The sequence below is a fragment of the Poecilia reticulata genome, chromosome 6 (assembly GCF_904066995.2).
Source record: "Poecilia reticulata chromosome 6, P_reticulata-male-v2, whole genome shotgun sequence".
In the NCBI taxonomy this organism is placed as follows: domain Eukaryota; kingdom Metazoa; phylum Chordata; class Actinopteri; order Cyprinodontiformes; family Poeciliidae; genus Poecilia; species Poecilia reticulata.
This window is the reverse complement of record NC_088835.1, coordinates 13,224,556-13,247,667: the sequence shown is the minus strand read 5'-3', so window position 1 is coordinate 13,247,667 and position 23,112 is coordinate 13,224,556. Positions and strand designations below refer to the sequence as shown.

General features: G+C 37.4%; 2 protein-coding genes across 3 annotated transcripts; one reads left to right on the top strand and one right to left on the bottom strand.

The window, feature by feature from the left end:
* Nucleotides 1-1,132: 1,132 nt before the first annotated feature.
* anpeplb (alanyl (membrane) aminopeptidase-like b) lies at nucleotides 1,133-18,701 on the top strand. 2 transcript variants are annotated; one of them, XM_008411749.3, is made up of 20 exons: nucleotides 1,147-2,499; nucleotides 3,100-3,242; nucleotides 3,336-3,469; nucleotides 3,914-4,034; nucleotides 4,241-4,395; nucleotides 4,559-4,672; nucleotides 5,543-5,686; nucleotides 6,657-6,722; nucleotides 7,645-7,710; nucleotides 7,816-7,961; nucleotides 9,046-9,125; nucleotides 10,151-10,284; nucleotides 11,399-11,454; nucleotides 11,825-11,972; nucleotides 12,169-12,257; nucleotides 12,720-12,830; nucleotides 14,465-14,632; nucleotides 14,753-14,893; nucleotides 16,660-16,723; nucleotides 17,908-18,701. In XM_008411749.3, exons 1-20 carry the CDS (start codon nucleotides 1,892-1,894, stop codon nucleotides 18,058-18,060), a joined length of 2,841 nt encoding a protein of 946 aa, XP_008409971.1. In that variant the 5' UTR covers nucleotides 1,147-1,891; the 3' UTR covers nucleotides 18,061-18,701. The 2 variants fall into 2 exon arrangements, 1 of the variants encoding a protein (XP_008409971.1); XR_014087848.1 differs by lacking the exons at nucleotides 16,660-16,723; nucleotides 17,908-18,701 and adding an exon at nucleotides 12,924-12,954 and having other exon boundaries at nucleotides 1,133-2,499; nucleotides 14,753-14,887.
* A 1,304-nt stretch (nucleotides 18,702-20,005) lies between these two features.
* On the bottom strand, nucleotides 20,006-23,059 carry arpin (actin related protein 2/3 complex inhibitor). Its single transcript, XM_008411750.3, has 6 exons — nucleotides 22,857-23,059; nucleotides 22,427-22,502; nucleotides 21,426-21,558; nucleotides 21,031-21,237; nucleotides 20,672-20,835; nucleotides 20,006-20,137 (listed from the first exon to the last, which is right to left on the bottom strand). The coding sequence occupies exons 1-6, from the start codon at nucleotides 22,946-22,948 to the stop codon at nucleotides 20,129-20,131; spliced, it is 681 nt and encodes a 226-aa protein (XP_008409972.2). The 5' UTR covers nucleotides 22,949-23,059; the 3' UTR covers nucleotides 20,006-20,128.
* Nucleotides 23,060-23,112: the final 53 nt, after the last annotated feature.

Below are 23,112 nucleotides of genomic sequence, written 5' to 3'. Positions count from 1 at the left end.
TAATTGCCATCTTGGTAAGTCATGAACCAAGAGTGACCATATTTTTGGAAACCTTAGTTCAATTTCCCCACCTACCACAGAGCTGAGTACCACCAAATGTATAGAATTCAGAAACCTGTGAAACGGGACATGTCTGGCAGCATGAAGTAGGCTAAAAACTCTCCTTAAAAACATTCAATGTCATTTCTAATACGTTTGGACTCCAGGGATCCACGGCAAGAGCCGTAATCCACAAAAGCGGAAAACAGTTCAGCGGTGAACCATCCCAGATGTGACTGGTCTACCAAAATGACTCTAAAAGTGCAATGACTCCTCATCTGGCAGGCCACAAAAAAATACCAGAACATCCAAAGCACTGCAGGCCTCATTAAGGTTACTGCTCTTGACAGTAAGAAAGAAACTAAGCCAAAAATTCTGCTAAACCAAAACAAACCAAAGGTGCATATCAAACATCTTGATGATCCTGAGACTCTTGGTAAAATATTTTGTGGACTGATAAAGAAAGTCCAAAAGAAAGGCAAAAAGGACACAATGTTGTCAGTAAACCAATGACAGTGTGATGGTCTATCATTTCTGCTCTACCAGAAAATCCCAGTGGAGAATTACAGAGACCAGTCGGCAACCACAAGCTCAACTTCACTTGGGTTCTAGCAGGACAATGATCCAAAGTATCCCTGCAGGTCAACCTTTTGTGTTGATCATGAGCAAAATTAAGGTTATTGAGAGGCCTGGTCATCTAACTGACCTTAACTTATCTTTGCAAAGCTTCCATTCTGGCTGAATTAAGATCACTTGAAGGAAGAGTGGACCAGAATCCCTTCACCTGGATCTAAAAGACTTTTTGCAAATGCAAAAGGGAGTCATTGATGCCAAAAGTAGGGTAATCACTCACTCGGTGTAGAAATTAAGTATTTTTTCACATAGCACCAGGTATGTCGGTGTGACAAGAAATATAAATCAAAAGACACCCACCAAACCTTTTTCACAGCACTGTAAAATATTGCCTAAATCAAAATAACTGAAACACCGTCTAAGCTCATGCTGTGTATGTCTCTACAACTTTTTGTCTGAAATGGGAGCATCTGGTCTTCTCACTAACAACCACCCCTTTCTATATTTTCCTTGTTTGCTGATTTGTAACCCTGCGTGAGAAATTCGAGCACAGAGGTGATGGTGGTCGAGCCTCCCTCAGGATGAGCCTTTGCAGCCAGTCCTCTTTTTTTTTTCCCGCTCTACTCCACCTCTTTCATCCAGCCCCCTCAGACATCCTTTCCTCATTTGCGTCTTGTTTGCTGTGAGTTTGTCAATCTCACAGAGCTTTTCTTACGGACGCGTATCTTTGGAAACCTCTGCAGCAAGGACCTGCTTACCTGTGGATGGGAACCCTTGCGGTGGGGGCACGATGGTGGCAGACTGAATACCTGGACTCCTGCTACAATCGGAAGAGGCTCATTTTCTTTCGTGTCACGACAGACACTTGGTGATATTTGTTTTTACAGTTTGGGCTGTGTTTATAAATAGGAAAAGCGAGGAAAAGTGTGATGGTTTGAAAACTGCAGCCTTCCCTGAGGTTTACCTAACCCTTGCATTAGTGGTAAGAACCAAGTAAGCGCCTCCAGATGTGTGAGAGAGAGCACTGCCTGACTATCTACAATGAACATCGCCCTCTTCACACTCCAACACTTACTCTTTGCTCCTTTGGCAGTGCTCAGGTTAATGCTTAATCCAAGCACAGACCTATAATTTTTAAGGCCAAGCCCTGTTTATGAGGGAGAAGTAAGGTGGATGTCTTCAGATAAGTTGGTTTAGTTCCCAGGTAGACACACTCAGAGATTCAACTTCAGCTGCGACGCAAAGGACGCCTCAGGGGTGGCCAAAGGAAGCTGCCACAATGCCACGAAAATCCACCTTATCCAAAGGTTTGGCCGTCGCCTTCGCTATCCTGACGGTTTCTGCCATCGGTGGGATGATCTCCATGATGATTGTTTTCGAGATACAGTCTTCTAACCTAACCATGACAGAATTCCCAACCGTCCCAACGACAACCCTGGCCCCGCCGCCGGTCATGCGGCTGCCGAGGTCCCTGATTCCCGAAAGATACGAGATCCTCGTCCATCCTCAATTCTACAGCAGGATTGTGGAAGAGGTGAACGTCACGACCCCAAACCAGACGCTGTTCTTCAATGGGAGCTCGACCGTGTACTTCCGCTGTCACCAACCAACGAAGCACATCTTCCTCCACAGCTTCGAGCTGAGCGTGTTGTCTCTACGGGTGACAGACCACGACAATAACGATCGATTAAGAGTCCTCTCACACAAACAACACGATGATGAAAGTGACTTCTTGGAGATTGAGCTGGAGGAAAACTTAAAGACAGACGGGAATTACAGTTTGTCTCTGTCTTTTGAGGGAGAAATATCTGAATATCTTCAAGCAATGTATGTGAGCAAATATACCGAAACCGACCTTGACTTTGTAAATGACACAATACAGGAAAGGTAAGTGATTTAAGAAAAAAAACTAACTATAATGCTCTTTTAAACTCAGCTGTTACAGAGAAAGTACAAAGATGATGTATGGAACGAAGAAATGTCTTTCCATTTGGAGAAACGTGTTTTTTAAAAAAATACTTCAATATAAAAGAAGAATCCAGTTTCACTCTAAGGAAAACATTTTCATGTGGGCTATTAGGCTTTCATACCATTAAAAAAAGAGATTGAGAGATTTAAAACTTAAAAGATTTTAAACCTGTTTGACACTAAAATAAATTTGATCAGTGGAAATATATATATATATATATATATATATATATATATATATATATATATATATATATATATATATATATATATATATTTTAAAGTAAGTATTCTGAACCTCCATCATGTTTTTCAAGTTCAAGGCACAAACTGTCTGTTTTCTTAAAGTAAATAGTGATAACACAGTCTTGCACTGTTTGGTCTGATTTGGTTTCTAGACTTTATGAGATAGTAAATATTCCCCTATTTGACATTTTAATTATGTTTTTAAGAATAAAATGCATCCCTGTTTGGCTTTAACATGATTCTTTTGATTTTACCACAATGTCTTTTTCATAGATTCCTTGTAGCCACAAATTTAGAGCCAACGAGTGCAAGGAGATTGTTTCCATGTTTCGACGAGCCCGACATGAAGGCTGTTTTTCAGCTGACAGTAATCCATAGACGGGGCACAGTGGCTTTGTCAAACACACGGCAGCAAAGTAAGCAAATGAGTACAATAAGCAAAGAAGGTATGCTAATTCTTAGATCTAATGCAGTGACTCGTGATATTGTGAAATATTTTCTTCTGGCAGGGTCCGAAAGTATAGATGACGAGTGGAAATACACAAAGTTTTTTTCTACGCCAAAGATGTCGAGTTACTTACTTGCCCTCACAATCTCAGAGTTCACGTTCACTAGATCCCCAGAAAACCGTGTGAATATAAAAGTAAGTAAGTCTAAGAAATAGCTTGTTGTTCTGAATTTGGGTCCATAAATTAATTGTTAAACAATAATCCTCTTCATTAATTGGTTAGAAACATCACTCATATTTGTAACCAACATATATTAAGCCTATTATTTAGACCAGAGCTGAAATGTTGAAAGCAGGAAAAATGGGAAGGGGAATAGTTGAGCAAGTTTCTGGTAGTTAGATGGGTCTGAGTATCTCCAAAACTGCAGCTCTTCTGAGGTTTTCTCAGTTTGCAGTTATCTGCTTTGTTGTTAAAAGAGTGATGATCTCTCAGGGCTGTTCTGACATTAGACGGGTGTCTAACCCAGGATTAGATCTGTGGTCATGATATTACACCTGGTTTACTTTGTACAATCTTCTTTCTCTTTCTCACGTTTTGAAGAAAAAGCAAAATAACATTTTTGTGTTTTGTTAATGCAGACCTATGCCCGTCCCGAAGCCATTGACGCCGGATACACGCAGTATGCCGCCAGAATAACTGCAAAGATCCTCGAGTTCTACGAAGAGCATTTTGACCTGCAGTACGGAATGGAAGACCTCGGTAAAACTACAATTTCAAAACTTGATTGACAGACTAAGGCAGAATGTGACAAATTTGTTTTATTTCTTTGATTGACAACAATTTTTTTTTTTTTTATCTTTAACCACTTTTTCTTAAACCACAATGAATACCACTATATAATTTAACAATCTGTCAAAGCAGACTCATACAGGTTGTGTAACTTATAATTTGTATGTTTCCTTAAGATCAAATTGCTCTGCCGGACTTGGAACCGTTAGCAATGGAAAACTGGGGTCTTATCACGTACCAGGAAGGAGCCTTGCTCTATGAGGAAGGAGTGTCCTCATGGCTGCACAAGGAAGTAATCACCACTATCATTGCTCATGAGTTGGCACACCAGGTAAGGGGGAAGACAATTGTGTGTGTTTCCTGGGATGACACATGTACATGGAAAAATGTTTAATACCTCCTGGACATATTTACTGCCATGACAAGTTGCATCTTCTGTAGGTACAGTAGAGTTTTGCAGTAGATTGACTGCTGAATTTTTGTTTTGTCAACAGTGGTTTGGAAATCAAGTGACGATGAAATGGTGGAATGAAGTTTGGCTGAATGAAGGGTTCGCCACCTACATGTCCTACCTGGCAGTGGACCATGCTGAGCCATCATTTCAGATAGTAAGTTCAGGTTGAGCGTCCCCTCATCCACTGCTAGCTGCTCCCAAAAGCATCAGTGTCAGGGGTTTTTTGTTTGTTTGTTTTTATCAAACTACTTCAATTCTCATGAAAACCACCAGACTTCCATTTTCTTAGGTTTTTATCATCACCCCAGAAATGTAATCTGATGATCTGCAGCTGTCATTTCTCAGCTCTTTCATCCAAAAGACTCCTTCATCTCTGACTGATAAGAAGTCAAAGGAGTTGACCTTTGACCTTTACTTGGGTCTTTAGCACTTCAAACATCTTTAAAACTTGAAAGGTTGGCTAAATCTTTCAAATTCTCCCCTGAAGCCTTTAGAATATAATGAACCACAGGTTGGATACAGATATGTATTATTTCTATTTTGTGACACTAAAGGACCTAAGTAGACATATAAGTCTTTTATTAATCTGCAATTTTGACTGATCTCTCCTGTAATGTTTGAAGACTGCTGAAGTGAAGAATGTATATTTTTATGACACAGGGTGAGATCAAATCTATTTTGTATGTCAAAATTTGACCAAATTCTGTCATTGCTTCAGCAAACTCTTGCCTCAATAATCTACTTCCAACTTGTACACCTTTCAGCCATCCGTCCATTTTCTGTACCCCATTGTCCCTTAGTGGGGTCGGGAGGGTTGCTGGTGCCTTTCTCCAGCTAATGTTCCCACACATGAACAGGGAGAACATGCAAACTCCATGCAGAAAGACCCCAGGCTGGGAATCGAACCCAGAACCTTCTTGCTGCAAGGCAACAGCTCTACCAGCTGCACCACTGTGCAGCCCGTACACTTTTCAGGTGTCATTAAACAGCCTTTGTGTCTGTTTTTAATTTATTTTTTTTAAAGAAAGAGAAAATGATTATGGATGACCTCCATGCAGCGTTTGAGGCAGATGCTCTGTTGACATCCCATCCTCTCAGCGCTCCACCGAATGACGTCCAGACAACTGGTGATATCCTTGGGATGTTCGATGCTATAAGCTACAGTAAGGTAAAGTACCATGCACATCACAAACACATGCTTGCTTGTTAAGTTTTTTGGTTGAGCTTTTAAAAAACATGCCTTTAATCATCATTATGTGTTAAATGTACATTTGTGTTTGAAGTGTTTGTCTAGATTGGGAATTAAAAGAGAGTTATTTATTTTGCTCAAACACATTCAGAAAATAATGAAATTAGACAAACTGAAAAGCCTTGAATTTTCTTTTTTCAAAGCTGTATCTAATCAGCGTAGCTTCAAGCAAAAAACATCAGAGGATATAAAGAAGCAATTTTGTCTGTGTCTTTTGTAACCAGAAACAGACAAAGTTACATTTCTTCTAATAAGGATGAAGTTTTGGTAGATTGTGTTCGGTTAGCTGACCTGCAGGGCTTAGCAACAGGTGGGGGAGGAGAAGTGCTGCTAACTCTAAACACAGGGAAAACTCTAGGGACATTGTCACCCTCCTATTAAGTACTTTAATTCACCAGAATGGTGTGACGTAACATTTTAGGCAGTTTTAAAAACATACCTTTTAAAGCCTCTAACCAGCCCATGACTAAACAGATGTATTTATCTCATAGGGATGAAAAGCTTTAGTTTTATGTTTTTTAAAGTGTCACCAAATCCAAAAATATTAAAAACATGAATAATATAGACAATTTTCAGCAGAAAAGATGGCAAAAGAAAAAAAGTTTTTATTTGGATCCAATTGGTTACACCTTTTACTTTGTAAGAACTTGTAATGGCACTGGACCTAAATTGCTGGTGCAAATTAGTTGAATTTGATGGTGAAAATGTTTTGGAAAATATCAGTTTATTCATTTGTCTTTAATGCTAATTTGTCCTTTTCTGTTTTGCTGAGGATCAAATGTTTCCTTGCTAATATTTCTTGGAAAGGTCTCTCTCAGATTTCTCTTGTTTGTTCTTCTGAAAGCATGTGTTGTGTTTATAAGAAGCCCTGGTTTCATGTACTCTGCAGGGGGCCATGGTGCTGAGAATGCTGGCGGAATATGTGAAAGACAAAGCTTTTGACAACGGCATCAGAGTAAGGCACCCATGTCAAACGCATGAAAACGATGCTACAATTCTTACAAATACCTCATCCTGTTAAATAATATTCTTTTAATTGAGTTGTTGATAAATAGCTAAAGGAAGAAATTTCTTCGTTTTTAAACATCCACCATTTTATTTCTATTTGTGGGTTTTGAAATAAATAATAATAAAAAAAAAATAGCAAAAAGTAATACATTTATTTCTATGGCGTGTAGATATTTGTGGTAGTTTATGTAAAATAAAAGCACATAGTTTCCAACCTAATGTCAAGAAGAATAGATCCAAATAAATTTAGCACTGGTACTCTTGGTGTCATTTTCAACAAAACACGTTCTTCATTGGTTTTATCCCAAGTTAACAGAAGCCATTGTGGAAGTCTGAAAAGCAACAGGTTGCAGACGTCTGGTGAAGATGAGTCAGAGTCTTGCACGTGTTCTCTGGGACTCAAAGGTGGCCTCTGATCCCTTCATCATAACTTTGTCTATTTGGAGTTAAACCCAGACAGCCTCTGGTCCAAGCACAAACAGTTTCCAGACATTTCCAGTTCACCATACTCAGATGAATCATACCAAGGCCAGAAGGAAACCAGAGCAGAGCACATTTCTAATTTGATGAGTTGACCGAGTGTCATAATTATCACCAACTATCGAAATGGTGTTTCTGAATTTTCTGCTTGTGCAAGCAGGCTTGCCAAGTGTGAGACAGGATTTGAAGGTTCTCTGATTCTGTTTGGTGTCCAATATTGTCAGCGTTGTGTAGACCAACTTTCTCAAAATGGCCAATTTCAACTGTAAATGTATGCTGTGCAGAGAAACAGAAAGGTTCAACTCAGACTTCATACTCTGATTTAGAGAGAACCACAGAAGCTTAGCGCTTTATTTCAATGTTTACTTTTCTTTTTTCCTGCTTTTTAGGATTACCTCAAAACTCACAGAGGAGGAAATGCAGACCAAGAAGAGCTGTGGGTCTTCATTCAAAATGTAAAAAAAAAAAGTCTTGTGGTTTCAAACAGCGATTGCAACAAGTATGAACATCTGAACTCAAATGTATGGCTACGTACAACTGGCTTGTCATCATCTTTGCAGGCCCGTAATAGAGAATCCGAGCCCACAGTTCAAAAATTCATGGAAAATTGGACCACTCAAATCGGCTTTCCTGTCGTCACCATCAACACCGTCAGTGGATCGATCAACCAGAAGCACTTCCTCTACAACAGCTCTGCTGTATCCAAGTATGGGCTTTTTTTATTTTACTATATATTTTTTTTACCATTTAATGGAAAACATGGTGACAGTGAAGCCAAAGTCCAGTCTAAATGAACAGCAATAATCAGAGCTGTTAAATGATTTAATCTTAAAAAGTAGTAAAGCTTTCTGTTATCTCTGCATATTTTATGCATATTTGACGGTTGTTGATGACAACCGTCATCATTTTGAAAGTCATCATTTGTACCTAATATTTTCATGTAATATTAAAGTTACATGAAAAAATTTGTGTTAATATTAAAGTTATGAAATCTTACCAATGGTCTTAAAACTGTGGAGCAACATTAGGAAATTAGTAAGGGGTTTATTTATTTATTTATTCATTTTTTTTCTATTCTTAAGTCGCTGACATGGTTAATGCTGCTTGGGGGCCCTTTGAATGTCACTGGATTGTGACAATTTAAAAAAAAAAAGGTCAAAACTAATATTTAATTGTATAATTTTCCTTCTAACTTCCAACAGGCCTAAACTCGCTTCATTAGAAGCTGTTATGTATTACATATATGAACCTGTTTCCATAAAATAGCACATGGCTAGCTGAGCTGTTTATCTCACTAGCTGTGATCATGTGTCTTCTGTTAAAAAAAAAAAAAAAAAAAAGTTTGGCAAAGTTACAACGTGCTGAATTTCTTCCTGTCAGATTCAGTTTTAAAACACAGAGGGTAATTCCCTGCAGGCCAATTTGTTTTTTGTTTTTTTTATGTGTCAGGCCTTCATGAAATCACTGCTGCTGATTACAGCTGAGTACCAAAAATGTTTTGAGTCAATGTTTTCTTTCTTTAACTGTGTAGGCTATGAAACCACGGTGGAATGATTTAGCAAACTGTGATCTGGTTTTCATTTTTTATTCGACCCCTCCTGCAGCTGCAGCATAAAGTGTCGTCACTGTGCAGCAGACCTGATGTCTTTTTTTTTGTTGTCTGCAGGCTTGTCTCTGTTCTGTTTTCCTTAAAAAGCCTTAGAAGACTGTATGCTTCTATTCAGACTCACTTTCTGCATTATAAACCCTTTGGCCACATTTTAACATATAATAATTTTTTCTTTGTTTAGTCTATTGTGGAACATTCCCATCACATACACTACAAATATTTCGGAATCGAATGATTTCTGGCTGGCAGAGAGAGAAAGAGGTAATGTGCAACAACACACAGCACAACACGTCTAACACTCACACAGAAATCACAAAATTGTCCAGAATTGTTTTTTCCTGTTCTTAACCAATCAGATTAATCCAGACCGAAGAGACATACAACAAGTTTTACAGCATTTTTGATTATTAGCCACACTTTACTTCCACTCTTGAGAGTTATCAGGGATTAATATAACAAACTGACTTTAAGGGTTCGACTAGGACACAATTCATCCTTTTAAAGAGTTTCTACTTAAAGGAATCTTTAATTGATCACCAAATTTTTTGATTACCTCAGAAAATGTCTGAATTTTGTCCGTTTGCTGCTCCAGAGCATTAAAGTGTCTTTTACCACAATGCCAGTGACACTAGTGAAGCAATTGTTGCTCTCCATAAATCTGTGAAGAGTTGTTAGATCTTTTCCAAATAATCTAAATTCCAGTGTTGTAAAGTGAGAAAGATCATTCAGAAGTGGAAACGACTTAAAATGGTTTGCCAATGATATCAGGATCGGACATCCCAGAAACGAAAGTCATACCATGCAATGCTACAAAAAAACTGCAAAGTAATCCAATATGTCAATTAATTAGACTCAAAGACACAAGTGCATAAGTTCTCCAAATTAATATGCAATAAAATGATAAAAAAAATAAATGGACAAAGAATTAAATAATCAAACCTCCATGACATCTATATTTCATGGAAGCTAAAGATAAGGGGAGAACAAACAGGGGGAAAAAATGTTTATTTTACTCTAGATATTATAGCAATCTTAGATATAATCTTAGCTTTATACCTTAGATATAAACCAAAAATCATCTCTTGAAAAGACATCTGCTTTGGGTTTGGTGTTTTGTTTGCATGCAGGGCTGGTTGGGGAGACTGTCTTTGTGCCCAGAGGCCTGAATTGTTATAATTTGTCCTGGGAAACAGATCTGGTCTGGCCTTATTTGGAGTTCTTTTCCAAAATCTCCAGTTTTGTGTTGAGTTTAAAAATGTTTTCTCCAAACCTTTTTCTCGGAACAGACGGGATGGATGAGTTAATTTCAAAGAAAGGAGAGTGGATCCTGGTTAACATCAACACCACTGGATACTACAGAGTCAACTACAACCCAGAGAACTGGGATCGCCTGCTGTGGCAGCTGGAAACAAATCCATCTGTGAGTTAGCAGCTGAACTAAATGCTTTTCAGATTATCCTCACTAAAATGTTTTACCGGACAAGGACAACACTGCACGCTTGTCCTTTAAGAGAATGCGATGATGCGTTTTGGATTCATGATCAAATCCCCCAAGTGAACAGATAGAAATGAGGAATGACCCCGGCAGAATCTGAATTAAGTTTATTACCAACTGTAAAAGTATCTGAATACTAAAGATTTTTCAATTTCTGTACTTTATATACACCTAAAAAAAAAAAGAAGAAAAAACTTTGTTTTTTAAAGGTGGGACACAAGACTGATTTTGGTCTGGGGAGTTACAAACTCCCAAAAAATGTCCAGGCCTCATTCACAACTTTTTCTACAACTGTTGTTAATCCTGAACAGATGATGTCCAACACAGCCAATTTACACACACACACACACACACACACACACACCTACACACACACACACACACACAGCAAACCGTCAGCCAATGCTTTCAGACTTACGAAACCACAGGAACATACTCCAGTCTGAATCTTGCCCCTGTATCATTGGTCTTATCAGCACTTTGTTAATTGGAGCTTTTTTTTATGCTGCTAGGATAACGTCCTTGTTTGGAAAGTCAAAGTAAGAAAAATAGTGTTTTACCAAGTTCCCTAATCCAAACCTGTTCTTTTATTTTAATTGCGGTCCACACTTTCAGAGAAGAGACCGGCTTCTTAAGAAGTTTAAAAGGTGTGTAAAATGTAAATGATGGACAAGAAATGACCCGTCATTTCCGTAAAGAGAACACTAAGAAAAAATTAGATGAGAATAAACAAAATCCTGTTTCAACATCAGTGCACATTGGTGGACAAGGCAACATCCATAAATACATGAATGAGTGGAAGAACTTAACCAGGGGGGAAATCATTGCTCGGTTTTGTAGAATGTCCCTGAGGAACGTAAAGTAAGAATAAAACACTCACACAGTGAAAACAAGTTTTTTGAATGTTTTTTCTAAAAATTCAGATTTTTCCATTTGAATTACAAAACGTGCCTGGGATTATTCTTGGGCTTCATATTAAAATATGTTTTTGGGATGCAGTTGGATGCTTCGTTAAAACACTGAATTCTCTCATTTGCAGCGCATCCCTCTGATGAACCGAGCGCAGCTGGTAGACGATGCCTTCAACTTGGCTAGGTACTGATATTCTTACGTTATTTTTCACAAATACTGAGAGGAAAAAGTGACACAGGGATTAAAGGTTATAATTTCAGAAGTGAAAATATTGGATTAGATTTGACCCTGGTTTGTTTAAAGCAACACCGAATGAGGAAATAGGGGAATGATCATGTCCCCCTGAAAGATTTTGCAACCTGCTTTGATCTGTTGATATACTTTTGTAAAAATGTGTCTGAAATGATTTATTCTCAAACATATCTGACTTGAACGATGATTTGTAGGTTGAGTGACAACGCACCCATTTAAAACTAATCTCCAGCTTAATGAAACGACGATTACTTTTCAGCAGTCTCTGCAATCCGTCTCTACCGTCCTCTATTTTTCTCAGAGCAAAGCAGGTCGACGTGACTCTGGCTCTGAAGTCGACCCGTTTCCTCCATAGGGAGACGGCTTACCTCCCCTGGGAATCAGCCATCAGGAATCTGGAGTACTTCATCCTGATGTTTGATCGTTCCGAGGTGTACGGCCCCATGCAGGCAAGCGCCAATAAAATGCTGTTGCTTAATATAATAAAGCAAGTAGAACATTCTCTTGTTTTATTATATTCAGGTTCAGTGGGTATAAAACCATTTTTACTAGTCTACTCTTCTTAAAGTTGATCTAGAATGTTATATACAGATGTTAGAAAAGCATGATCTGGAAAGTTTGCTGTAAATCTTTCTCTCTCTGCAGCTTTATCTTCGACATCAAGTAGAGGAGCTTTATAACTTCTTCAAAAACCAAACAGACAACTCGATCGTCCCCGAGGATCACTCGTTACAGTAAGCAAAAATCTACTTCACTCCATCTGGAGCTGTTAAACTAACAGGTTAAAGTGGATGAGTTGTCTGCAGGTTAATCATAACCAGATTTGCTTGTTTGAGGTCTATAAAATTCACAGCCAGACACTTTTTTATGCTGAGTACTTTGGCACACAGGGCACTGACATCCATCTTGACAGCAGAAGCATGCAAATTATATATTGGTCAGGGATTTCATTTCCTGCTTTTGGAAAGTCAAGTCTTGTGGGTTTTTTTTTTTTCCTTTTGACACAATTTTCGTATGAATGTTACCAATTTTACCCAAACTAGTTCTGAGGAGAAAAGGTTTGACGATGTTGCAAACGTGAACTTGAATTAGTCATTTAGAAAAACAAAAAACATCATTGAAATTTGCAGCTTATTTAAAGTTGACTCTGTTTGTGACCTTCAACCGTCGGGTTCTGTCTGTGATGTTATTTAAAGGCACAACCAGATCACTGCCATCGAGGTGGCCTGCTCCAATGAGCTCCCAGATTGTGTGGAGATGGCTACAAAGAAGTTTGCTGAGTGGATGGACAGAAACGACACCAACACGTATGGTTTGAGATGAATATAACTTCTGCGCCTCTGTTTTCTGAACAGCTATAATTTGACAGTAACTGTAATAGCATCCCTTGCGTTCTGTAGCTTTGCTCGCTCCGGCAGTGATTTAGAAAAGGTAGGTGCTGTCTGCTCACTTTTTGTGTCTTCTGGTGTCGCGGCATCGTGGTTTATTCTAAAGCTGCACCCCTCTGGATTTTAAAAGCTATTGCTTTATTACAAAATTCGAAAGTATCTGCTAAAATTTTACTAACAAGGAACTCCGATGTTTGTTAGTTTTGTTGCTGTAATTTTCTCCAGTCAGTTTTCTGAAAATGTCTGCAGGTGCAGCTTTAACTATCACTGCATGTGTTGCATATACCGGCGTAAAATGTGGCTGTGTATCAGCCCACAATTGCATGTAATTACAGGCCATTTCAAGCAGTTGTGGGGAGAAGCTGATACACAATTGCGTGTAATGTTAGTTTGTCAGTAGCAGCTCGCAACTCCTTGTTAGTGCATGTGATGTTTGTGTGATGTACTGGAAAAAAACCAACAAAATGAATCTCTTCTACATTTTCAGTCTAGAATATTTGCTGTTCTCATCTGATTTTCCTTGATGTAGAAGCAGTTTTGGTATTTTATCTGAAGGCTTACCCCCCCAAGTAAATCATATAATATATTTGTTTATCAGAAAATAATGATTAAATTATTGTCTTAAAACATAAAACAACCCAACAATGTAAAACAGGACAGTTGGCGTATTGAGTGTCCTCTTCCATAGGAGTTTAAAGGTCATGATTATGTGAACAACCAAGAAATTTGACTTCTCTTTTCAAGTGTCTTAACGGAGGACAGACATAGAGCATAAACATATAAACTTTAGAGGAAATAAAATAATAAAGAAAAAATATGTGCATGTATTTTCATCCATTTTAATAATAAAAAAAGAAGAAGTGTTGTGATGGGAAGTTTGTTGACGTCATATGGAAACACAGCAAACAAGACGACCTTTATTTTTCCAACGTCACCTTCAGATCTAACTCTGATGTGTTTTCTGCGTTTAGATATATTTGTCTGTCTCTGCTGTTTACTGAAGAAGTTTCTGACAGTCAGAAAATCTGTGAGATTTGCTGGAAGCTCAGTGACGAGGCAAATCCCTAATCAGTAAGACAAGCCCGTAGCATTTCCAGTGACCCCAGTTAGTCACACACGCAGGTCAGCAACAAATGTGCGTGACTAATTTAACGACTTTCAGATGAGAAACTCAGCAGTTTATCACTGCAGTTTCTATACGTGCAGCAGCCATGTTGGATTTTAGGGCAGATTATTGAGGGACGTTCCAACATTTCAAGCCAGGATGTGTAACTCAGGAGAATAAGTTTGATTCTTGAAAGACCTGATTGAGATCAGATCGAATATATTTAAAGAAACATAAAATCACAATCCTGACTTACTTCATTTTAAGACTCGGTCTGTAAGCGTTTGAATAGATGGCAGAGCATTCTTCACAATATTATTGTTGTAAAACAAATATCCCGCGGGTCTGTGGACGAGCTTCTCGAGAGGAAACAGACTGAGTCAACAGTTCTGCATGAACAATACATTTTCAATCAGCGGACTAAGGCATTTTTCTGTTTGTTATTCAGCATTCATACCAATTTACGGTCTGTTATCTACTGCCAAGCTGTGGCCGCTGGTGATAAGAAAGAGTGGGAGTTTGCCTGGGAGAAATTTCTGAGCTCCACTGACACCTCAGAGAAAGACCAGCTCAGAAAAGCTCTGTCCTGCACCAAGAAGACTTGGCTCCTCAACAGGTGATGAGAATAAATAGATAAAAAACACTCTCATAACAGACACGCCTGTGATAAGGTGAATTACAGTAATGCCAGGTGTTGTGAAGCAGACAGTGAATCAGAACCTTCTTTATCTTACAGATACCTGTCGTACACTTTGGACCCTGATAAGATACGGCTGATGGATGTCCCTTCCACTGTTAACCTCATAGCGCAAAACGCCGCGGGTCAAGCGCTGGCTTGGAACTTCATCAGAGCCCACTGGGATTACGTCAGTCAGGGGTAGGTACGATGTTTAGGTCAGAAGTGCCTCTGAAATACGTATTTCCTCAGAGTGTGGAGAGGAGGGAGCTGTGTTATTCAAACTACATTTAAAGGGGACTCAGGGTCCATTTAATTATTGAATTGAATCAAATTATGTTATTCCCAAAAACGTACACCAAAGATTCCAGCTGGCCATTACATAACTAACACTGATTATTGTCTAATTGTTTTGGGCAACACTGTTGTCCTCTGTCACTTTTTAAAAATGTTTTCTTTAGGGGACTTTAAACTTATTTGTGATTTTGAGCTGTAATCATGGGGAGGAAAAAAACAGTCAAAGTTCAGGAATAGAAATCAAACTTGGATAAGAAAACTGAAACTTTTCTTATGGAAACAGGAAATGGTTTCACTGTGTTAAGAGTATCGATGGGTCCTGGATTTTGTCTGTGGGAAAATTAATATTTGGCACTACTAAGAATTACAAATTTGTCAATAGATGTTTAGCATTACGACTATTATGTCTTAAAAATATCTAATGGTGAAATAGAGTATGGGGTAAACACTGTGTATTGACCACACTGATAAAGAAAATGTCATTAAACAGCGTATATATGGTCAGCACTGCTTTTTTAGCTACAAATAAACATAACGTTTTGCAGGACCACCAACTAGCTGAGTGGCTGGTCCCCCAGCCTTACTATGTTGATGTTTATCTTGGTTCTCAGCTCCACTTCAGGACAGGAGCTGAGCCAAGAAGACATCGGTTACGGTTCCTTCAACTCGCCCAGGGAGGCGTTGTTTACAGAGGCTTCGTGACAATTTAATCACCCGTGTTAAAGCGAAGTCATAAAAATTAGCATTTCATACGGTGGCTTACAGTAATCCTGCCCTGCGTCGTCAAGGACAAAAGTCCTGAAATTTAATCAGTGCTTATCAAAAACTCCTCACCATAAAGTCTCCACTGTTTACGCAGTAACCAGGAAGCCAACAGATTTTGTATCTAAGTATTTATGTAGGCACAGGATACAAGATTTTATTGAGTAACCAGTAGTTGTTGATTATCTAAACTTCAGGGGTGTCAAACTAATTTTCATTTTGGGCCAAATCAAGATGATGAATGCTCTTAAAGGGCCGGTTGTGCCAGGATGTATTGACAAAACCCACCCACAACCTGTTAAAATGTCAATGAATTTTTAAAATTAAATAATGTTGAACATCTTTTCAGTCCCTCCAGGATTTCAAGATTGGTTTAAGATTTAATCAAAGTGTTTTTGTGGTATCAATTTGGAAATATTTGCGATATTTACGGTTATCTGTGACAGTAAATGCAACTTTTTATTACTCGCTGTGCAGATCATGGACTGTAATCTGACATTGATTAAGGCCGAGGCAGCTGTTTAGTACAAGCAAAGAAGTTTTTCACAACTTTTGAGAAAAATCTGCCATAAACTCCCACTTATGTATCAGTGCAAAAAAGTGCGAGGATTTGTTGATTTTGAGTGGATATGCGATAATTCTCAAGAAACTGGAGGGACTGAATGATATAATTTGTCAGTAAAAATTGCATTGATTTGATTGATAACATGATATTTAAGCACACTTAGTGTTTAGTCTAGAATTTAGCGGGCCACATAAAAAGCCGGATTTGGCTCACTTGAGTTTGAAACATGTGAACTAAAGTAAATTAAAAAGCAGATATACTCCACCCTCTACTCTGTTTGATTTACTGGTTTCTTCAGCTTCTTCACTTGTTTTTTTTAAATGCTGTTGCTGCTGTTTTTCAGGGATGCTGCTTCCCTGGTTATGGGCGTGACCAGAAGGTTCTCCACACCTTTTGAGCTGCAGGAGGTAATTTACTCACATTTTATATGCAAATGTTGAATAAATGCCACACCTCAAACTGAGTTTTATTCTGATTATCTGGCTTTCGCGCTTGCATGAGTAACCCAAAGCGCCCTGATACCTAATCGATCACAAATCTGCCCCATCATGACCAGTCCGGTTTAAGATAAAGTTTGGTATTTATTTATTTATTTGTTTTGTTGAGTCTTGAGTTCTGAGCATGAATTTAATCAGTTATCAGGTTTATTTGTGTTTATCCAGATGTTTCCTCATATTACTTAATCAGCTGAATGTGTCAAAAGTCACTTATCAAAAATGTTATATAAACTGTGACGACAATGTGAGACTATTGGTCAAAGTTTGACTTTGCTGAGGTTTGTTCTTGTAATAAAAAAAAAAAAAAACTTTCAGTTTCTTTTAAACTAAGTAGGTTATATAAATATGTTATAACTCTCAACTCTTCATTTCTCTTCTGAATTATTTGTGAGTTGTTTATAATTTTTAGCATCTGAAATCATCTAGCACTTTGAGATTCATGTTAATGAAAGTGCAGTACAAATTAAATTGATTATTATTATTATTATTATTATTATTATTATTATTATTATTATTATTGTGTAGTATAATCTAGAACTTTTATTTAATCTATTTGTTCCACACGGGTTAACACAATAATTCACATTCAACCATCTTTTGTTAGATATGCTGATAATGCTTTCACAAGTCTTTTTAATAAACCTCATTTCATAATAAATCAAAGCTTTTAACAATTTTGTAGCTGTATTTTATGTTTCAGTCTTCTAAAAATGTGAATTTATTTGTCTATTTTAAAAACACACACACGCACAAATCACTTTGTTAATTTATGTCCTAAGTTGATAAGACTTTTGAAAATAAATTATTTGACATCACCCAGCTATTTATCTAATCAGTAACTTTTATCTTTAAGATTTGTGTATTATGTTTAGTTAAGAGTCTGGAAAAGGAATAAGATCATTAGAGTAAAATCATATCATGCGCTCATCTTTTCTGCTCTCCACAAATCTCTGAAATCTTTTGGACAATATGTTTACAAAAGATTATAATATTTCCTAATGATTAGGAGTAGTTTCACTGAAGGTGAGGGCTCTTTCTGTCGGATTTAGCTTCCACATTTTTGTGTTTTTAATCACATCAATTTGTGTCTCCAGCTGATTCGCTTCAGGGACAACACAGAGATGAACGGCGCTTACAGAGCCACTCTTCAGGCCATCGAGCAGACCCAAGTCAACATCCAGTGGGTCCAGGAGAACCACGACACGGTCCTGCAGTGGTTTGAAAGAGAGACTGCCCATCTACAATAATCAAAGCTCCAGATGTTTTGCGGCCCGTCGGATCAGCGGTTAAACCTGTTTTCAGGCGGCTCTAGTAAAAATCTAAGAAGAGATGAAGTTAAAGGATTTTACACATTTCCGTTTGATCAGACAGAAGTGGCGTGATGGTGTAGCACAGACAACAAGAGAGGTGTGCTCTTGTTTGTGTAAATAACAATGAATATTATTTATAGTGTATTCAATGCAAATAGTATAAACATAGTTTTTATTCCCTTTTATGAATTGTGCGTTTCCTGCTGGAACGTAAATCCATTGGTAAAGATGTTCTTGTAGATTTTTTGTGTGTGCTGCTGCTGATTTATATAAAAATAATGAATATACTTATTTTCTTTTATGGACTGACAGTTTGATTGATCACAGTTTTATCATTTTACTGTCCCAATACACAACTTTAGTTTAAAATATAAAAGAAAAACCTAAAATTAACCAGTCTCCATGCTGCTGCTGCTGGTTCCCAAACACACACAAACATCCAGAGTAACATCTGAAAGTCTGCTTGAGCATTGAATGTTGAAATCAAACATTCCAATTACTGTTATTGCATTCATTTTTTTTTTTTTTTGCTGATATTGTTATTTTTAATAATAAAACATCAACAGCGAGCCCTTTCATTTGGTCTGTATTATTTTAGTTTTGGCAACAGGAAATGCCACGCTGTCCGAGTCTGAACTGAGATTAGACGTAATCAGACACAACTTGTTTTAATTACCAGTTTGTTTTCTGAAGGATTCCTTTGTTGCACAGCAAGCTTGTAACCATGTAGGAGGATTTATTTAGGCTCTCAAAAGCAAAGTGAACAAACAGCTCAGGGTAAAAATTAACTCTTCGTCGCTTTTAGCACTGGTTTATGTCAGAAGGTTTAAAAAAGATTCCTAAACTCCCGAAATGGCCCTGTGTTGTGTCCACAAGTGAAAAACAACTTAGTATAGAACTTCAGATCGGCTATTTTGGCACTTTGTTAGCAGCACCTTCACAAAGACATATTCCTGTGGTTGACCAACTTTAAAAGACTGGAAACAGGACTTACGCTTCAACAAGCTGACTCACAATCATACTTTATTGGTATTATGCAGGAGAGATGAAAACAAAGCAATAAAGTGTGAGGAAATGTGGTGCATGCTGCATTTTTTCACATATAAAAATCTTAAGAAGTGTTTTGAATGGTTGTGTTTTACTCCAACGCCTCTAAATAAAAAACGGTGGAAGAAAATGGCTTCAAAAGTGAATTAGTAAAGGGAGGGAGAAAGTTAAGGAAAAGTTTAAAGCAGATAGTTGGGTTAAACAGCAAAATCCCAAGCTTTCAACATGTCAGAAGTGTTCAATCCAGGATCGGCTAATGGAATGACTGAACTGTTCACAAAAACTGAGATTAACTCTGAACATCAAGTGTAACTTAATTTTTTATTTTTTTTTGTAGATACTTAGTTTAGGTCGTAAAGAACTTATCAACCAACCTATTTATTTTTTTATCATTGTATGCAGTTGCAGTTCAAATACTTTACGGAAAATTAGAACAGAACCAGTCAAACGTTACAGATTCAGAAACAATCAACTTAGAAAGAAACAGTAAAAATTTAAACTGGGCTGTTTGTGATGAAGGGTTTTGAATGACCTTCAAGATTTTGAGAAAATCTGGCTGCTGGGAAAGAGACTTTGAACTTTTCCCTAATATGGAATAAATTTGGGAAAGAAATCTTGTCTTATGTGCCTGAGCTTCATTTTCAGACAAGCAGAGTAAAAACAACAAGAACTCGAAGAGCCTCTGTTCTTCTCTCGTCTCATCACAGAGAACGATGTGAAAGAAACAAAAAAAAGAAGAGATAAAGAAAATAACTTTGTAACAATGACTAGTGACGCTATTTAGGCTGTGTGTGGTAGTCAAATTTGTATAAACGAGGCCATTTAATTCAAAAGATAAAACAAAAGAATACTTTTTATTGTTTTTTTTTCTTAAAAAGCACTGCAGCTGCAATCTTCAGAGTCGATGCAGGATGAAACCCGTTTAACCCTGAAGATTGGATCAGAACTCACGTTGTCTTTAATCGTCCTGGAGAGAAATGCAGATCAGCTTATGAGTAATAAATCCAGTCTCCTGCAGAACTCCTATTAAAAAAATAACTAATAGGCAAATATGATTGTCTATTTGCATGCAGAAATACACACTGTAGATTACTACTGTGGCAGCTGCTCTCTTCCTCTTTAAACATTTATTTACCAAAGTCAAGTGAGGCTCAAGTCATGAGTGAAGTACTTATCTTGCTAAGCATTAAAATTCCTATTTCATTTTCCGTCAATTAATCACAGAAATACGTCATACTAGCATTATTTTTATCTATTTAATATAGTTTATTATTTATTACACCAAAATGTGACTAAAAGTTCAAAGTAAATGTAATTTTAAAAACAATTACATACAAAAGTGTCAGATTTTTTGGAACTAAATGTAAATAAGCGTTTTTCTAAATGCTAGATTAATCATAACAAGAAAAGCTAATGAGTCATATTTAATAAAAACATGAACAAAACTAACACGACAAACAAAAATTTAATTCAACAAATAATAATTAGATGTGGTTCTGACCCATTCGTCCTCCTCGGCTCCCTCCCCTGCCGCTCCAGGCCTCTGAGAGCTGCTGCCGTCTGTTTTGTTGGTCATTATCTTGTCGGTCCACGAGGCGCCGGCCTTTTCATCTCCAGCAAAATTGCATTTGGTCACCGTCCCACTGTCCACTTTGGCTAAAGAGACTGTGAGATAAGAAAGTCAGGAATGTGAGCCACGCTGGACATGACGCACAGCAGAGGTTCAAAAAGCAACAGAACCAATTATTTGAACTCTTGATCATTACGTCTTTGGTTTTTAGGCTTGTAATGTGGTAAATATATTTACTGCACAGCTAAATTTTACTATGCAAGCCAACTAAATAATTAAAGCACACTGACAGATGAAAGGACTGTTTCCTCTGGTCTTCAGTCGGACTTCCTGTCCCGTTTCCAGCTCTGTTTTGTCCATCTCCGACTCTGGGTACCAAAAGGCCCAGCTCCCAGCAGGTCTGAGCTTGTCCGTGATTTTAACCAGCTCGGTTTTGTTGATCATCTGAGACAGCTGATCCTCAGTCAGGCGGTCAGACTCTCCTTTGGCTTCCACCTCTGCACCGACAGAAAAAACAAAAAAAACAGCCATGTTTAAATCAACTTAATTTAAAAAGGTGACGGAAAATAAAACAATTTCCCCACAGTGTGAAAGTTTGATATTTCTAATATGATATGCAGTTCGCACCAAGATAATCAGGTTTACGGAGAACTGAAGATGCACAAAAACTGTGGTCGTCACTCACTGTAGGAGGACATAAGGAAGCCTGTGTTGACCTTTCTGGTGTCGCTGAAGTTCGGCTCCACCTCCTTCCCACTGGCTTCGAATTTCCTCTGGTGGATGCTTCCGGGTTTGATGTACAGCACGTAGAAGCGTACCTGACATTTTTTTTTTTAGAAGATATCAGGAGAGAAAATGAAGAGTAGTTTAATGTTCATCAGTCTTTGCTTTTAAGTTTGGTTTGGCTCTGGTATCTTCTGAATATACACTGCTCAAAAAAATAAAGGGAACACTTTAACATTTAAGTGAACACTGAGGTGTTCCCTTTATTTTTTTGAGCAGTATATATTTTTTATGTCTTTATATCAATCAAATACACCCTTACAGTAGCGCTAACTCAGCTTTGCAAAGCTTGGATAAATTCCCTTGTAAAACTGTTGTTACAAATATGACAACAACTCAAACCTTTAGTTAGCTCATATTTTTTTTAGCAATTAGCTTTAGTTTCATATTTACTGGTTTTATTCACATGTATATATTCTTTAACAAAATGAATGCTGCATTTCAAGAACACCTGCTGTGTTAATTAAATTAAACAAAAATAATCCAACAAAACAGGAAGCAAAATAACGAATACTGAAAAAATAATAATAGTGAAGTAGTCAAATGTAATCTAATATGCAAAAGCAAAAAAACACAAAACAAAATAAAAAAACAAAAGCATCAAATAAAAAAAACAGAAATAAACATAAACCCATCAAATAACAAGAAAGACATACATTACAATCTAAAAATACATTTAAAACATGCCAACCTAAAATAAAACTAAAATAACAAAGAATAAAATCCAATCAAAACACATTACACCCCGCTAAATTAAAAGAACAAAATAATCGAAATTTCAATTATTCTCTTGTAATTACTAATTTTGTTATAAATTAAAATAATTTGAACCACATGTAACCAAAATTAATTAGCTGAAATAAAAGAAAATATAGTAAAATAATATAAATAAGTCTGGTACACCTTTTGTCCGTTGACGTCACTGATTGAATGTCTGGAAACATCCATCAGTTTCCCCTCCAGAAGAACCCCAGGACCACTGAGAGACAGCAAAATATCAAGTTTGAATTGAATGAGTACAATTATTGTCAAACTCATCAGTTATTACATTTCAATCTTAAAATATGTTTAGTTTTGTAAAGTACTGTGTTAAAGGTCCTAGCATATTGATGCGGATGTATTGTTGATGTTTTTGTATTGTATGTTTCTCAACATTATCTTCTTTAGCACTTTGCAGATTACAGCCGAATTGTTTATTTTTTGGAGTTAAATGTTTTTAGGATATACATAAAAGCGTTCTGCTCTTAATGTTAGGAGCAATAGAAAAACTGTGATTTTACTATTGGGATTTGGTGAAGCTGCACTGATGGATTTATTAGTTCGGAGCTCCTACCTTTCATACGAAGAAGGACACCACACACGGTCAAAACTCTCATTATGCACCGGTTTGTTCTGTAAAGACGTGTTGTAATAGATTCTGCTCATTTTTTAAACGTAATCTCAAGTTTTCCTTCCTTCTCAGGAACTTTTTTCCTGTTTCCAAGCTTCCTGTTCCTACATGTAGCTGTGCAAGAGCGCGGTGCGCTCGTTTTTTACTCCTGCAGTGCCGCCAGATAATTGCAAACCAAAGAACGAAACAAGAACGGTAC

Coding starts and splice junctions, on each gene's coding strand:
- arpin (XM_008411750.3), bottom strand. CDS start 22,948: ATGAGCAGAATCTATTACAACACGTCTTTACAGAACAAACCGGTGCAT. Junction 22,503..22,856: donor TGTCCTTCTTCGTATGAAAG/GTAGGAGCTCCG, acceptor GCTGTCTCTCAG/TGGTCCTGGGGTTCTTCTGG. Junction 20,836..21,030: donor AGGAAACAGTCCTTTCATCT/GTCAGTGTGCTT, acceptor CTTATCTCACAG/TCTCTTTAGCCAAAGTGGAC.
- anpeplb (XM_008411749.3), top strand. CDS start 1,892: ATGCCACGAAAATCCACCTTATCCAAAGGTTTGGCCGTCGCCTTCGCT. Junction 11,973..12,168: donor AGGTGTACGGCCCCATGCAG/GCAAGCGCCAAT, acceptor CTCTCTCTGCAG/CTTTATCTTCGACATCAAGT. Junction 12,258..12,719: donor CCCGAGGATCACTCGTTACA/GTAAGCAAAAAT, acceptor TGTTATTTAAAG/GCACAACCAGATCACTGCCA.